Below are 16,456 nucleotides of genomic sequence, written 5' to 3' on the forward strand. Positions count from 1 at the left end.
TTTATTTATTTACAAGAACAAGGAGTTTGTCTTTCTCGTTTACCAGCATATTCCCAGAACCTAGAACACATAAGACACATAGTGAGCGCTCAAAATATATTCTTGCAATTAATAATTGTGTTGTGTGTACATGCCCGTGTGAGTGCGTGTACACACACACACACACACACACACACAATCCTATCTGTTTATATTCGTGGTGAAGTTTGGTACCTATATTTCAATGGTTAGTTACACATACATTAATGAAAAACAGACTTTAAAGTTAAGACCTCAGGCGCTTTAGATGACTGTCATCTCAGTTGCTACACAGAAAATGGAATACACACTTTTGCTCCTATTTCTTGCTTTGGTGTCAATCTGTATGTAAAACAAGATTCATTTTCATACCTTGGAGGCATTACTGTGTTTCTTAGGCTCAACAGAGGAGATAAGCTGGTTAACCAGCTCTGAGGACGCATGTTTCCCATTTCAGTAAATGTACTTGTGATACATTACAGCAACTGTGCTTTCCCCAAATGCACAAACAGAACTTGCATGACAGTCATAGCCTACAACTGATTTCCTAATGCAAACTCTTATGGTAGTGATTGCTATTGTTTCCCTGGAGACAGAGTGGACTCTTCCACTGCCAGAATTCTTGGATCATTTAGAAAAAGGTTCTATCCAGAGATATCACACAAGTTAGTCTCTGGAACTGATTATGTATAGACAATAACTTCATGTTTTTAAAACCTATAAACACCAAAATACAGAAATTTTACCCTAACTTTGGTAGTCTGATAAACATACTTGCTTTTATTATTATGGTTGATTTATTTTTATTCCAACTCATCCCCACCCCACAGAAAAAGTGGAGGAGAAAAGAAGAAAGAAAGGAAAAACATTTGAAGGGGCACATAAATTTTTCTTCTGACTTATCACTTCTCATACTGTGTTAGGTAGTCCCTCTACTTAATTCATCTGTTTATTTTTTTTTTTTTTTTTTTTTTTAATTCATCTGTTTCTTAAACCTGAGAACAGAGGCATCTTATAAAATACTTTTAAATGTGCAAAACAACAAAGGAATTTAAGTTTTAAGTGTCTCAAATATATTTTTACAGGAAAACACAGTACAAATTTTGTCAGCAGATATGATCCCCGATTTAATAGCTGGATACAACTCCCGCCCATGCAAGAAAGGTAAGTGTCTATTTCTTAGGTCTGAAACATTTGTGGCTGCTTTACTGGAAGCAAGGATGCTGAATGGTTTTCCGTGATAAGGTACGCTAAACAGAGCCAGTGAAAGTCACAGGAGTCAAATACAAAACCTGGCCTGGCCAACTTCGACTAACTGCCTTATTAACTCAATGGAAAAAATAATCAAATAAGTCAATTATTTGTCCCAATGGAGGAAGAAAAAACTCGTATGACTTGTCTTCCTTTTTTTTGTTACTAGTCAAAGTTCACTTTTTTACTGAAGTATAGTTTCTATACAATATAAGTGTACAATATAATGATTCACAATTTTTAAAGGTTATACTCCATGTATAGTTATAAAATATTGGCTATATTCCCTGTGTTGTACAATATATTCTTGTAACTTATTTTATACCTAATAGTTTGTACCTCTTAATCCCGTACCCCTGTCTTGCCCCTCCCCCCTCCCTCTCCCAATTGGTAACCACTAGTTGGTTCTCTATATCTGTGAGTCTGCTGCTTTTTTGTTATATTCAATAGTTTGTTGTATGTTTTGGATTCCACATATACGTGATATCATACAGTATTTGTCTTTCTCTGTCTGACTTATTTCACTTAGCATAATGCTCTCCGTGACTTGTCTTCCTTTTCCACGTTGAATTGGTTTTTGTTTCTTGTTTTTTGTTTTTGACAAACAGAGCTACAATTTCACTGGCTATTCCACTCTTCTTAGTTATACTATATTTAAATCTTATCATTGAAATATAAAACACCATTCTCACAATGATATGTGTGTACTTTGATGCAGAAATTTCAATATTGAAGTTTTTAGGTCTCACAATCTCAAATTCATTGCATTTACCTCCTCAAATATCTCCCCATCATATATTCAAAAACAGTTGATTTGTTAGCTTACAAATAAAAGAGTTTTGCAAAGTGTCCTCTCATTTTTAATGTATGCAGTGTTTATCTCACCCAGTTCTCCTAGTATCAGAGGACAATAAGGCAACTATGTTTATACATATTCAGTTCTCCTGACTGTTACTTAGGCAGGACACCATGTCTTGATATGCACATGTAAATTCACATACTAAAGTTTGAACACTTGGTTCTTTTCAGATAATATCTCAACATCCTCTTGAGCAAATTTTCCATTATAATAGTCAGGATAAGCTGCAACCTGTTTCCTCTTCTCGATTGGACTAAGAAATAATTTTCTTTCTTATTTCCTTCCTAACCTTAACATCTCCTTCTTTAAAGATTTAATCAGATTACACTGAGATCAAGTTAAATCCTTAATCATAAATTCAAAGTTAAAAAGAAATGTTCAAATCATACCATTCCTCAAAAAGGTACATTACTACAGAAAGAATGAATCTCTGCTATAAAGAAACAATATCTAACTTCCCATTCCATATAAGCATATTAAAACTCTCTTTCAGGAGACTAAAAGCTATGCATTGAAAATGATGAGGCATAATATAGTCTAAGGACCATAGACACTGTTAGGAATGTCCAGTTGCAAGGTACCTCAAGAAATTATTCTGAGTCAATTAATATCCTGACAAACTTCTCAATCCTCCTGTTGTGTATACATGTATATATAAAAGCCTCTCCTGATGTCTTTCTCCAAAGTACCTTGTTTCTCTCCTTTTGGGGTTATTTTCTAGTTGCTGTTATGGTAGCTGCATCACTTTACCCTTTAATCAAAACCATTCCAAAAAATTTTGTTAAAAAGACATTTTAAAAATACACATCAATAACATGTTTGAAATGTCAGCATCTCATCACTATGGTCGCCTTCGCTGGGGGCTGTTCACCACGATAATTAACCTTCATGCCTTGGGTTTGGGAGGCATAACTCACGTCACGGTCAATTATCTCACTGTAGAGCCCCTAAGGATGAGAAGTATTGCTGCAAAACCTAATTAGTAATTTTTTAAAATGTGTATTGTTTACTTGATATTCTATAATGACTTCCTCTGAGGCATTATGGCCTATCATGGCAGGGTCCTACTTAGACAATTTTTAGCAGCTCATTGACCTGATAAAAAGACCTGCCATGGTCTGTCGGCGCCTGGCAGCCACCGTTGACAGGATGGACTGTTTAACGTTTCTTTCGAAGTCATTATGGTATATCATGTCAGGTCCCTAGTAAAAGAAGTTTTTTTTTAGATTTAGAACAATCAACTCGATAGACCAAATAAAGAGCTCCTTCCAGAGCTGAATGGGAAAAGGCAGATCTCACAAATGCCCAGTCAATCTTCTAGCTCCATATCTCCTATGGGTTGGTTGACCGAGGCAGCAATCCATAACTGAAAATGAAATTTTTCTGTCATCGTCGAGCTTCCATTCAACATAGCAAGTACAGTTAGCTACCAGCATGGTTTAATTGGTGATTAAACAAAGAAGGGAAAAAATACTAAAATATATGAAATATCCTTCAGATCAGAAAAGAGGTTTCTTGAGAAATTTAATTGAGTTAATTTTGCATTGTATAGATCATGAGTCAAACTCACCAGAAGTTTCCCACCTCCCTCCTTCCATTAGCTGCTGCCTAACTGCTGAGAAGTTACCAAACTGATTGAGAATAATAGAAACACATTGAAAGCCACCTCTGGGATCACCCACTCTCACAGAGCTGGCTGGGCAAATTCCTAGGATTATCTTACCTAACCAGAGCTTCCAAAAGAATATAATAAAAGTGCAGAACACCCTCCCAGTTCAGCAGAGAAATGGGCATGTGACCTCCAGGCTCGCTCAACCATAGGTCAACTCATGAATTGTATGCCTGCTGCCTATGAGGTTACTGACAGAAGTGATTAGACAAAAATACAAAGATAAATGTAAAGCTGATGAGTTGTTTTGGTCTCAGATTTAGGATTTGATTCTTCAGTAAGAAGAGGGCAAAAATGAACACTTGGATCAATAAAAATGCTTTGGTGACTTTAATGTTGTTTTCAAAAAAAAGTAGACATTTTAGGTATTATTCTTGTGGAGATGTTACCCCCTGGCTAGTCTTGGAAACAGAAAAGAAAAAGAAGGGAGGGAGGGAGAGAAAAAGCCATTTGGAGAGCACCAGTAACAAAGTTTAAGTTTCACAGACTAGGTGAAAAGCTGGAAGCGAATACTATGTTTCTAGCAGCCTTACAAGAAACAATGGGAGACAATATCGTGTTTTTAAAAATCTGTTGTTTTTAACGTGCTGGTAGAAGTCAAAAGTTGAAACTGAGATACAATCTCAGTTTTCTGACCTAAGGGTCAGAAAGAAGTTTTAAAGATCTGTACAATACACAGGTTTAAAGTATATTTGTAGAGGTCAATGGTAGTCTTTTTAAACTTATCTCAATTCATTGAATATCCTCTCTGGCATTGGGACGGGGGTGGAGGGGTGGAGGAGGGAGAGAAGAACAATTTGTAATACAAATAGTGTAATTCCATTAAAAAATCTTCAGTAATCTTGAGCTTCCTTCCCCCCCCCCCCTCCAAATAAAACAGCCTAATCAGGTGTGCTCTTCATGTGGGTAGGTGGGGCAGGGAGCATTCCCAGGAGAGACCTGGTACAGTAAAATTTTAGCCTGCAGCAAATGTTCACAGTTGCTGATAGACCATTAACTATCCAGTGTTTCTATAATGCATTTCGGTGAATTCTCACTTTGAGCATGCAAGGGAATAAATCAGAGACTCAGAACCTTCGCTATTAAAATTTCTGCATAAAAATGCACTTTTAGTCAGGAAGTGAAACCTACTGATTTTTTTTTCCCCCGTTCAGAACCTAACAGTGACACTGTGTGGATAAAGCTAGGAGTACACGGAGCATCAGATTAAGAACGCCTGGGCTAAAAATAGAGAGTTCCGACAGGCTCCCTCGTGTTAAGAGAGGAAGGAAGGAACCAGAACAGAAAGAGTGAGAAAACTGAACTTTAGACAAGATAAAAGGAGTTCACACTGCCAAAAGAAGATCTTTCTCTTATTCTCCACTATCTAAACTTCATTAAATAGGGAATTTTCATACTTGTCATGACTAACATTTTTCTCTTCTAAACCAGAATATAGTACATAAGACATAGAAGAACTCAGAATATAGTATGTTACCCGCATGGTCCAAACTATGGGATTGGCCCACTAAAGATAGCCTATTAGTAAAATTAGTAAATTAATTATTTCAGACGCTCCAAAACCTGTCATAGAATCATATGGAAGAGGGATACTGACCTACCCTGGTGTCAATGATGCAAAGAAATATCTGTGTTACTTTAGTACAGATTTTTGTAGACATGAATCGGTCTTTTCAATCAAATATTTTAACTTGAGAAGGTAAAAGCGCTAGTAAAATAACCTTGACCTATCATATTCAATAAGAGAGCAATTGAAATCTGGTTAGAGAAATGGAAGGAACCAGTGGTCCATCTGTGTGCACTTAATTTTGCTATTGTTATTAAACCTAATTTTATATTTAGATGAGTTTTTACTTCTTTACACCAGGAAATCCCAAATTTTTTAGGTTATTAATCCCCTTGATAATATGATTAAAAACTTCCCCCCAAAATCTTTCTCCAAACATATTCCAAAAAATGCACATATATACATATACATATATATATATATAATATATGACATTTTATTAAAAAATTCTTTTTACAATTTCAGAGCTTCATATATCCCTCAGAAGACATGGGCCCAGGATAACAACAACCCTTATTTAATGAAATCTATCTCACTTGCTCTTTATTCTCCTTCCTACTTTTATCCTTCTCTCTTTTTCCTTTCATCATCTTTCTGTGTTTTGCACAGCACATATTTCTTTCAAAACCATCAAGAAAATATAGGAAAAAAAAACATAGCCAAAATATTACTCTCAAACTATCAATGATGCTAACAATTCTAGGACTATCCAGAAAAACTGAACCTTACGATCTAGCAATCCCACTTTCGCATATACTGGATCCAAAGGAACCAAAATTAGTAAGGTGAAGAGATATCTGCACTCCCATGTTCATTGCAGCATTATTCACAAGAGCCAAGATACGGAAACAACCTAAGTGTCTGCTGGCAGATAAATAGATAAAGAAAATGTGGTGAATATATAGAATGGAATATTATTCTGCCATAGAAAAGAAGGAAATCCTGCCGTTTGCATGACAAACATGGATGAAACTGAAGGTGCTCATGCTAAGTGAAATGCCAGACTGAGAAAGACAAACACTGTATGATATCACTCATATGTGGAATCTTATTTTAAAAGTCAGACTTCAAGAAACAGATTAGAATGGTGGTTGCCAGGGGATAAGGGTGGGGAAAATGGGGAGAGATTGGTCAAAGGGTACAAACTTCCAATTATAAGTAAATTCTGAGGATCTAATGTACAGCATGGTAACTATAGTTAATAATACTGTATCGTTTACTTTAAATTTGCTGAGAGAGTAGATCTTAAGTGTTCTCACAAGAAAAAAAGTTACTACATGAGCTGGTGGATGTGTTAATTAATTTGATTGTGAAAATCATTTTACAGTGTATGCACAAATCAGATCGTCACGTTGTACCCTTTACGTGTATTACAGTTTTGTCAATTATGCCTCAGGAAAGCTGGAAAAAATAAAATAAAACTGCATATATCACCATCCATAACATATGCCGTACATTTATGGTATAAATTATATAAAAACACTATAAAGAATTTAGTCATCACTTAAAATACTATTCGGAAAAGTTTATATGCAAACAACTTGATAGCTGATCTTTAAAACCTTTTAATCCAAATAATATCAACCGATAGCTCCTGAGCATGAACAAAACGTTGGACACTATGACAAACACTTTACGCGTGTGTTCACAAATAACCCCGTGAGGAAGGTACCATCATAATCGTATGTTACAGATGAGCAATCTGGGGCTGAGGGGGTTAAGTAACATGTCAAAGCCCACACACCCAATAAGTCATAGAGCCAGACAATCTGATTCCAGAGAACAAACTGTTCATCAAGATGCTATATACTGCTTCCCAGAGGTTTTGACACTTAGTAAACACAACTTGGAGAATCTCCAAACAATATAGGTTTACCTGATTTAAAACCTCTAGGGCTCCTCATTTTGCTGTTGACATTGCCCAAGAGTCTTGGCATCAATTTTTATAAAGACCATTAATTCAATAAACATAAATTATGTTCTCTGAGGGGCTTGGCACTTTACGATTGTACTTTTTTCAGTATTGAACCATATGTTATCCTTATGAAGTATATTATTCCAGTAGCATGAATGAGAAAAAAAGAAGCAAAAGGTCAAGGACTTGCTTAAGATTTCATCCTAGTCATTCCTAACTCCAAATCTTTGAGTCCTCTTCCAACCTCTTTTCTCCCTCAGCTCTCATATATTATTAGTAACTAAGCCTTACATCCTCCTTTAAAATATCTTGCATCACCTCTTTTCATGTCTTCTACTAAAATTCTAATTCAGGTCCTCAATCTCTCTCTCCTAGATTATATTCTCCCTCAGAACTGGCCTCCCTGTCTCCAGTCCTTTCAACACAGCTTGCATGTCTTTTGCCTTTGATGGCAGGTGGGATAACTTAATAAGTAGTCTCTCTTGAAAAGGGACTTTAAAATACCCTTATAGGTTCCTGAGAATCAACACCAAAAGCTACACAAATGAAGTTCCTAATATGGGTTATATAAGAGCAAGATTTCAACACTATATTCAGTTGAAAAAGTTTCTCTATTTGCAGTCGTACTGGGAGGAAAAAAGAAAAAAATGATAATTGAAGAAAAATTTTGATGATGTAGTTCTCTTATAAATTGGGAACAATGACCCTTGAAGGACCATAAAGAAAGTGAATGTCAAGATAATTTATTATTGTTGCATTATCTACCTCATTTTTCACTTTGTCTTACTGAGCTGTGATATCCTTACAAGGTACCAAATATCCCAAACATTAGTGAACACTTTAACAGTGTATAAAAAGCAAGATAAAAGAGCTGAAACAAAGAGTTTATGAATTTCTCCTCTACTGTGACTTTAGTATCCATAATCTTAACTAGCATGGGCACTGCAGATGGTTGCTGTATAAGGTCTCAGATTTAGAAGAGAGCTATATGTGTAATTTCCAAAGGTCTGCACCCCTTTCTGAAGCAGGCTGTCCTCGCTTCCCGTGACTGACTGGGCTCCTTTTGTGATTTACATTGGGTTGTTTTGTTTTTTGGTTTTTTTCATTGTAGAAGAGCCAGTTTCTATGCATGTCGGTTGGACAAACATTTATACGTTATTGGTGGACGGAATGAAACTGGCTACTTGTCCAGCGTGGAGTGTTATAACCTAGAAACAAATGAATGGCGTTATGTGTCCCCTTTGCCACAGCCTCTGGCAGCTCATGCGGGAGCAGTGCACAATGGGAAAATATACATTTCAGGCAAGTCATTCATCCACTTTGTGTTACAAAGTTCAGTTCCAAGGCATTTTCTTGACTTGTGTGTCTATGCTTAATTCACAGGGGGTGTACACAATGGAGAATATGTCCCATGGCTATATTGCTATGACCCCGTCATGGATGTCTGGGCTCGAAAACAAGATATGAACACAAAACGGGCCATCCACACTTTGGCTGTAATGAATGATCGCTTGTATGCAATTGGAGGAAATCATTTGAAAGGTCTTTTTTTTTTTAATCACAATAACATTTGCATCTCATGTTTCTTGCTAAGGGGGTTTCTCGTTAGATAATCATAGTTAACCAAGTAAAAAGATTGACCAAATAAAATCTACTCTTTGTAAATTAGCAGTACCCTTGGGCAAGCACTTATTTTGGCTCTCCTGCAGATAGGATTATTTTGAAGTTACCACATACATTAAAGAAATGAATAATGATGTCTACAGAAAATTTAAAAAACTAGAGCATTAATAACTGAAAAGCAAAAACAATTTGTTGTAACAATGAATTCAGTAAAATAAATTATTCCTTATCACCAAAATTATAGTAATGGATTTTTCCAGAAAATTGTTTTTGTAATAATCATAAAGAACTTTAGTCAGAGAAGCACAAAGAAGTGTGTATGTGATTTTTCTTAAAGAAAACAGTAGAATTTCATGTCTAAATTTAGAATTATTTCTTTGAAGAGTTGAGTATCAAGCCATCTATGATTCTCAATTCTTTCCATTTGCTTTTTTAATCAGTAACATTTAAAGCAGAGTCTTTTTAGAGCCATATTTTGGCTTGTTTCCCTCCTCGTGTATGTATGCGACTGCAACTTTTTTATAGTTTGTTTGCATGTGTGTAACACTGAATTTGACAGGAAAGCGGAGAGACCTGTGATACTGAGAACATTATTGAACTGCTTTGAGCTTCCGTTTTCTCATCTGAAAATGAAGAAGGTGGTCAAGTTGTTCTCTAAAATCTCTTCCAGCTCTGACTGTCCATGATCTTTGAAATTGAACAAATTGAGAAACAGGCCATCTGGGTATGGCACATAAGGCGATTCTGTGCATTTATTTTCCAATCATATACCCATCTTAAACCATGAGTTAGATATAGACATTTTTTCTCTTTTTCATAATACATATTTACCCCTAAATGTAATAAATACTGGACAAGTATAATTTTTAAATAAGTATTTCCAAGTTCATATTCAATCAGAAATGACAATATTCTGGTCTAGATCTGCTTCTCACCTTAGAGGTCTCCTCAGTGGAAGGGAATTTATCTTTACTGCTTCAGACTCTTCCCATTTCATTCTTTTCTGCTTTCATTGGTGCTCTTTCATTTCAATCCATACTCCATTCATTCCTTTACATCAACGTATTTTATATTAACTTTGTAGCTTTCTGCATTAAAATATGACTTCTACTAATTTCTTTTGCACAAGAATGCCTAATATTTTAGGAACTTTCAGTATTTAACGTTATACTTGGACAGAAAAGACTTAGGTAGTGACAACCTAAATGAAAAATAGCACATGCACATCAGAATTAGGTTAGCTCAGGAAGACATTGTGAAAGGGGGAAAGTGTATGGATTTTGCATCTAAGCCTGGGTCTGAATCCCAGTTATGTACTTAGAGTTGTGTGATCTTACTCTAGACATTTACCTCATGTCTGTAAAAAAGGGGTAATTATCCTTTCCTTGGTAATTGTGAGGGATATAGTCAACGTATGTACTCAGTACAGAGAAGGCACACATATCCTCGTAGATGCCACTAGGGAAACTTGCCCAAATCCCCATTTCGTATAAATGCTTCCACAATTATCATCAAACTCTTAATGTTAAAGGAAAGGATTACATCACAGGGTCACAGTAAGCACATTGCTCTGTTGCTCCCTTATGTGATTTATTTCATGTAAAAAGTTAGTGGCCTGCGCATAGCACAGGGAGATCAGCTCGGTGCTTTGTGACCGCCTGGAGGGGTGGGATAGGGAGGGTGGGAGGGAGGGAGACGCAAGAGGGAAGTGATATGGGAACATATGTATATATATAACTGATTCATTTTGTTGTAAAGCACAAGCTAGCACACCATTGTAAAGCAATTATACTCCAATAAAGATGTTAAAATAAAAAAAAAGTTAGTGGCCTGAAATAGTCTGTCCACCACTTCAAGAGTGAAAATTTTTCTGATTTTTGGTCTATCTCTTTAATTACTTTGAAGAGACCAGTATGTTGACTAATTTACCATATGTGTTGTGATTGTCAGCTAGCAAACATCCATAGCATGTGTTTAACCATTAAAAAAAAAAAAAAATCCTTAAGGGTTTGGTCTGCTCGGTGACCCTGAAGCTCCCATTAAGGATTTTTCACTCCCTAAATGAAAGGCAGGGCTTCAGTGGAGTCTGGGGAAATGAGTTGTTCTCTGCAACCTAGTTACTGCTCCAGCCACTGAGAAATTTTATCAAAAGTGGGAAAAGTCTTTCAGAGGACGATAGCCCCCTACTCTAAACCTGGATCCTTAGTAGATGCTGGAAACCATTCACATCATCACAGCTGTTTATACATATAGTCAGACTGTAAAGAAAAGAAAAAAGTAAAAGATTTTGAGAGAACTGAATATTCACTTAAGAAAAACAATAGGGCTTCCCTGGTGGCTTAGTGGTTGAGAGTCCGCCTGCCAATGCAGGGAACACGGGTTCGTGCCCCGGTCGGGGAAGATCCCACATGCCGTGGAGCGGCTGGGCCCGTGAGCTACGGCCGCTGAGCCTACACGTCCGGAGCCTGTGCTCTGCAACGGGAGAGGCCACAACAGTGAGAGGCCCGCGTACCGCAAAAAAAAAAAAAGAAAAGCAATAAAGTTTAGTCTGTAAAAGTGTGACCTTTGAAGGCTGCTCACCTGGATTCAAATCTCAGCCTATCTAATGGCTGTATGACTAACTCAGGTCATTAACTCCCTCTGTTCCTCAGTTTCTCCTCTATAAAATGAATATAATGGTATCTATAGGATGCTTAAGGGGGTTAAATGAGCTCCTTTATACAAAGCACTTAGAAAACAACCAGCTTATTGTAAGCAGTCTATAAAATGCTTGCTTTAGCTATTACTATTTTAAATCTTTTTAAATAAGGTTTAAATAAACCTTTATTGATACTCCAAGGTAAATCAGCTTTTACCAATGACATCTAGCTAGGCATTTTTGCTTTAAAGTAATCCAAAGCATTCAGGGTTGGAGTGTCGGTGGCCAGGTGGAGTCGGCGGGTGGGGGGGGGGTTGTTTGTTTGTCTGTTTGTTTCTTAGGTCTTTCTGACATGTCTCACAATTTCACCAGTCAGCTTATACATGTGTCTTCAAAGACACAATTATCTACTTCTTGGCCCTAGTCCTTTTGCAAAAAGAAGCCCTAGCCTTAAATTGGGACCCTGAGAGTTTATTCTTTGGTGATTCCATTTTGCTCTGTCACTTAGGTTTCTCCCACCTCGATGTAATGCTCGTGGAATGCTATGACCCAAAAGGTGACCAGTGGAATATTCTCCAGACTCCCATTTTGGAGGGTCGCAGTGGTCCTGGCTGTGCAGTGCTAGATGACAGCATTTACCTTGTGGGAGGCTACAGCTGGAGTATGGTAAGTGTCCACATTGACCTCCTCCTCCTTTTTATTTGTGCTTCCTTTTTGTTTCTCTCCAAATGTGTTACCACCCACACAAGTACCTTTTAAGAGTAACATGTTTATATGCACGCAGTAAATTGCTTTAAGCTGTAAAATAAGCTCAGTGCGGTCGCTGTAGAGCTGTCTTGCTATCTGGTCAATTGTATCCAGTAGCTCTCTGCTTCCCTCCCACCCCCATGCTCTCCAACTAAAAGTCAGACCGAAGTGGTTTTTACAAACGTTCTATTAAAACTGTTTGACTGGGAGAGTGAAAAGTTTCTGACCAGCTAAGCATAAAAAATGGAAATTAATTGTTCAGTTACCCACAAATTCTATTTAGGATTATGTAATTTGCCATTGCTTTCCACTTTCCCCTCGCTTTATGATGAAAATTTCTAAACATACACAGAAACTGAGGGCTCAGTGGGCCCTTGTTAACGCACCATCCGACTTTGACATCCATCAGTGCTTTGCAGTACTTACTTCATCTATCCTCCCTTTGAAAAATTTTGGTTGAAGCAATTTGAAGCAAATTCTAGACATGTTATTTCACCCTAAATGCTTCAGTATTCCTCTAAAAAAAAAAATCACTTGTTTATGTAAACACACTATCATTATCACACTCAGTAAAATTAACAATAATTCCTTTATATGCAATCCATTTTCAAGTTTATCCCATTGACTTGAATAAAAATGTATTTTTCAAATTGATATGTTCAAATCAGGATCCAAGAAGTCTCACTTGGGGGCTTCCCTGGTGGTGCAGTGGTTGAGAGTCCGCCTGCCAATGCAGGGGACGTGGGTTCGTGCCCCGGTCCGGGAAGATCCCACGTGTCGCGGAGCGGCTGGGCCCGTGAGCCATGTCCGCTGAGCCTGTGTGTCCGGAGCCTGTGCTCCGCAACGGGAGAGGCCACAACAGTGAGAGGCCCGTGTACCGCAAAAAAAAAAAAAAAAAAAAACAGAATATAAAATAAATTTTTTTTAACTTAAACCAGAGGGATAATTTCCAACTTGAGGTAAGTTATCATAAGGGATTTATAAATCATCTAGGGTGTTGTAGGTGCTTGACTTTCATTATTAGCCACACACCCATACAAAAGACCAGATTTTGAAATCTTGCCAATCCCAAATTTTTCCTTAGAGTACAATGGTTTAAGATCCATTGCTTTCATTTGGAATTTTTTTAGCAAGAGCAGAGAAAAAATATTGTCTTCTTAATGTAAATGTGATAAATAAGCTTGCTGTGGCAATTCTCTAAAGGCTCTCTGCTCTGCCATTCCAGGGAGCCTACAAGTCATCTACAATATGCTATTGTCCAGAAAAAGGCAGCTGGACAGAACTTGAAGGAGACGTAGCAGAACCACTGGCAGGCCCAGCCTGTGCAACAGTTATCCTGCCTGCCTGTGTACCTTACAACAAATAACACCAGGAAACCCTGGAACGAACAGTATCGCATTCTAGGAAGCAATGACAGGTGACATCCCTATTATAATAGGAACAATACATCCTAATGGTACAACTGCCGAAACTCCATTCTTGGTTTCTGATGATTTACAAGAAGCTACAAAAGAAAAGGACCTGTCCTTGAACAGGTACTCTGTCTGTAACTCGGATTACACCGAACTTCCTGTGGTGATAGACTCTTCCATTTCAAACTGGTTTTAACTTGTCCCAGCTTTATAAAAACTCCTCACATGGATCTCAACTTTCAAAAGGAGAAAGATAAAATACAGGAGAGTGCCCCCCAGAGAGACCTAAGATCAGTATTGTGCATTGTAGTCTACCTGCATGTGATCTATGTTGAAGTTTTGGGGATATTGTGTTCATGAATGATTCAAAATTTGACCCACCAAAATACTCACACTGCATTACAGAAATTGCCACTTGATTCTGTATTCCTAACCTGTGGCGACTTCACAGATTCCGTAGGCAACACAGTTATAGAAAATCATAGAAGATTAAAGAGGAACATTTTTGTTTCCATATAACTTCATTTCATATACCTTTTGCCCCTTACAGCACCTCGTGGGAATGTAGAAGAGGAAGATATTGGCTCTTGTAGCAATTGCTTTCTGCCCTGTAGGTTCCAGGCTAGCCAGAGTCATAATTTCTGTGTCCTCAGTTTTATCCGAAAGATTAAGACAAAATACGGTGTGTCACCATTCAGTTTATAGAGGCTCACGCTTTCTCATTTGGAGCAGCATATTAAGTCATGAATACACCTGGTCTTTGCTTCGAAAATATAGGACTGACAAAGACAGTCATGCAATATTGAATATTCTGTAAATAGCACATCTGGCCCAAACTTAACCCCTAATGAAAACTGAGAGATTGCTTTCGGAAATTCAGGGACGAAAAGACAGATTTCTCTTAAGAACTGTCCCCTTTTCTCTCTGTCCCTAAAACACACAACTTGAAGAGCCTCAGGAGCAAACCGTAGCTCCTAACAAAATACCTCCCCCTCTTCCTCACCTTCGGCTCTAAAAAAAGCTCTAGATGTGGCTCTAGAAAAGCCCATGATGGACCCTCCTTCTTTCCCGCAACTCATCACATTTCTTTGTTATCACCAGAGACGCCTGGGCTCAGTTAAGCGAGCAATAGCTAGCTGTCTTGAGAAGCATGAGGAATTTAAGAGCAGAAGGTCAGGAGAGCATGAGACAGTGTCCATGCGGCCCATCAAAAGAGAAAAACTAACAGGAACACGGATTTGCTTTTCAAGCACTTCAGAGCTGGCATAACAATAGTTAGGAATAAATCAAAGCCTAAAATATTCTGTGAATCACCCAGAGATGTTGTTGAATCCCTCCACAAGTGTGTCTTTCAAAAACAACCTCACAGGGAAGCCACAGATTAAAAATGTCTTGGTGATAAGTTTTCACCGTGGAGCATGTCCAGATGGATGGGTGTACTAGAATCCAATGCCGTTTCTACAGTAAAGTGCAATCTTTGTTGTTTTTGTATTTATTTGTATGTTCAGATCCAAAGGATCCGTTGTAAAAATATATATATAAATATATATATATCCAGTGCAATCAACTTTCATTTCTTTTTTCCTTGATCGCATATGAGTATATAGAAAAAAAAAAGTTACAGTACTTTGTGAGAAAATCCCATCTGACGTCATGAGGAATACAAGGTCTCCTTCAAAACCTTTTATCGTCAACGGTCCCCATTTCTTCTGAAAGTCACCATTTATACAAGGGTATTTGCTTTCCTTGGACTTGTTCATTTAATTTTTATTTCTAGCCAAAATAAATAAAAGCATTTATGAGAACTATAAGTAAAGCTTTCTGTATTTCAGAAAGGCACAAACTATTAGAAAGTGAAAAGTGAATAAATAAGTCACAGAGAATGTAAATTTTGTACAGTATTAGAATGTGTAAATGAAGCTTGCTTGGAAGGGGAAAACTTTAAATAAAAACTTTATGTACTAATTCAACTGTCTCTCTTATTCTGACTTATAAAGCATGTGTATAAATCTACACATTAACTTGTTTGAAGGTTTGTAACAGGTAAATGCATAAATATTTTTATTCTGCAGATATACTTTACAAGTTTATTTAGCTTCCTGGCAGTATGTAGTATGTATGTAGTACGAACAATGTGAAAAATTACGGAATGTTTCAGAGAAAAGTGTTGTGAGTTAAAAATCATTAATTGAATCTGGTTTTTCCACTGTAAGAGTGTTGCAATGAGGCATACTTAAGATCTGATAACCAAGTATTTATAGAAATTGTTAGAAGCACCATATGCATTAAACAATACTTGCACACTTAGGATAAATGAATCACATATTTAATTAGGTCAATTATCTAAATATATAGTGTTCCGTTGTACTTTCTTTTTAGAAATCTGGAAAGGAAGCTGTGCAGGGCAAGGAAAGGACTGGGCTATGGAAGACAATAGGAGTAACTGAGGCACGTGGCTGCAGGTTTGGGCAAGCTTCCAGGTAAAAAGCCTGAAAGCTAGAAAGAAGTTAATGCTTCCCAGCCAAATATTCCATTATTAATGATTAAACTGATAATTAGAGGGTCATTTGACCCTCTGTAGTATTCTACAGAAGCAAGAGTAATGGAGTTTCTTTTGCCCCACTGAATCTTCAGCTCTCCATGCTAGTGTAGCATGGCAGAAAAGGCCCTTCTCTATAGTAGCTTCTTATCCTGAACCAATGGCTAGTTGTTGCAGAACTTCTTTCATATACTGTGAAGCCCCAAAAGCTATGGTGC

At 37.3% G+C, this 16,456-nt stretch overlaps 1 protein-coding gene across 1 annotated transcript in view; it reads left to right on the forward strand.

Moving 5' to 3' along the window:
* Positions 1–15,665, forward strand: part of KLHL14 (kelch like family member 14) — a 104,524-nt gene extending 88,859 nt beyond the window's left edge. Inside the window, exons 5-9 of the mRNA XM_032603610.1 lie at positions 1,104–1,182; positions 8,391–8,581; positions 8,663–8,821; positions 12,049–12,206; positions 13,513–15,665. Coding sequence (XP_032459501.1) covers positions 1,104–1,182; positions 8,391–8,581; positions 8,663–8,821; positions 12,049–12,206; positions 13,513–13,653 — 728 coding nt within the window. The 3' untranslated portion in view covers positions 13,654–15,665. The remainder of the gene's footprint in view (positions 1–1,103; positions 1,183–8,390; positions 8,582–8,662; positions 8,822–12,048; positions 12,207–13,512) is intronic.
* The last annotated feature ends 791 nt before the right edge of the window (positions 15,666–16,456 follow it).

The sequence above is a fragment of the Phocoena sinus genome, chromosome 14 (assembly GCF_008692025.1).
Source record: "Phocoena sinus isolate mPhoSin1 chromosome 14, mPhoSin1.pri, whole genome shotgun sequence".
Classification (NCBI taxonomy): Eukaryota; Metazoa; Chordata; class Mammalia; order Artiodactyla; family Phocoenidae; genus Phocoena; species Phocoena sinus.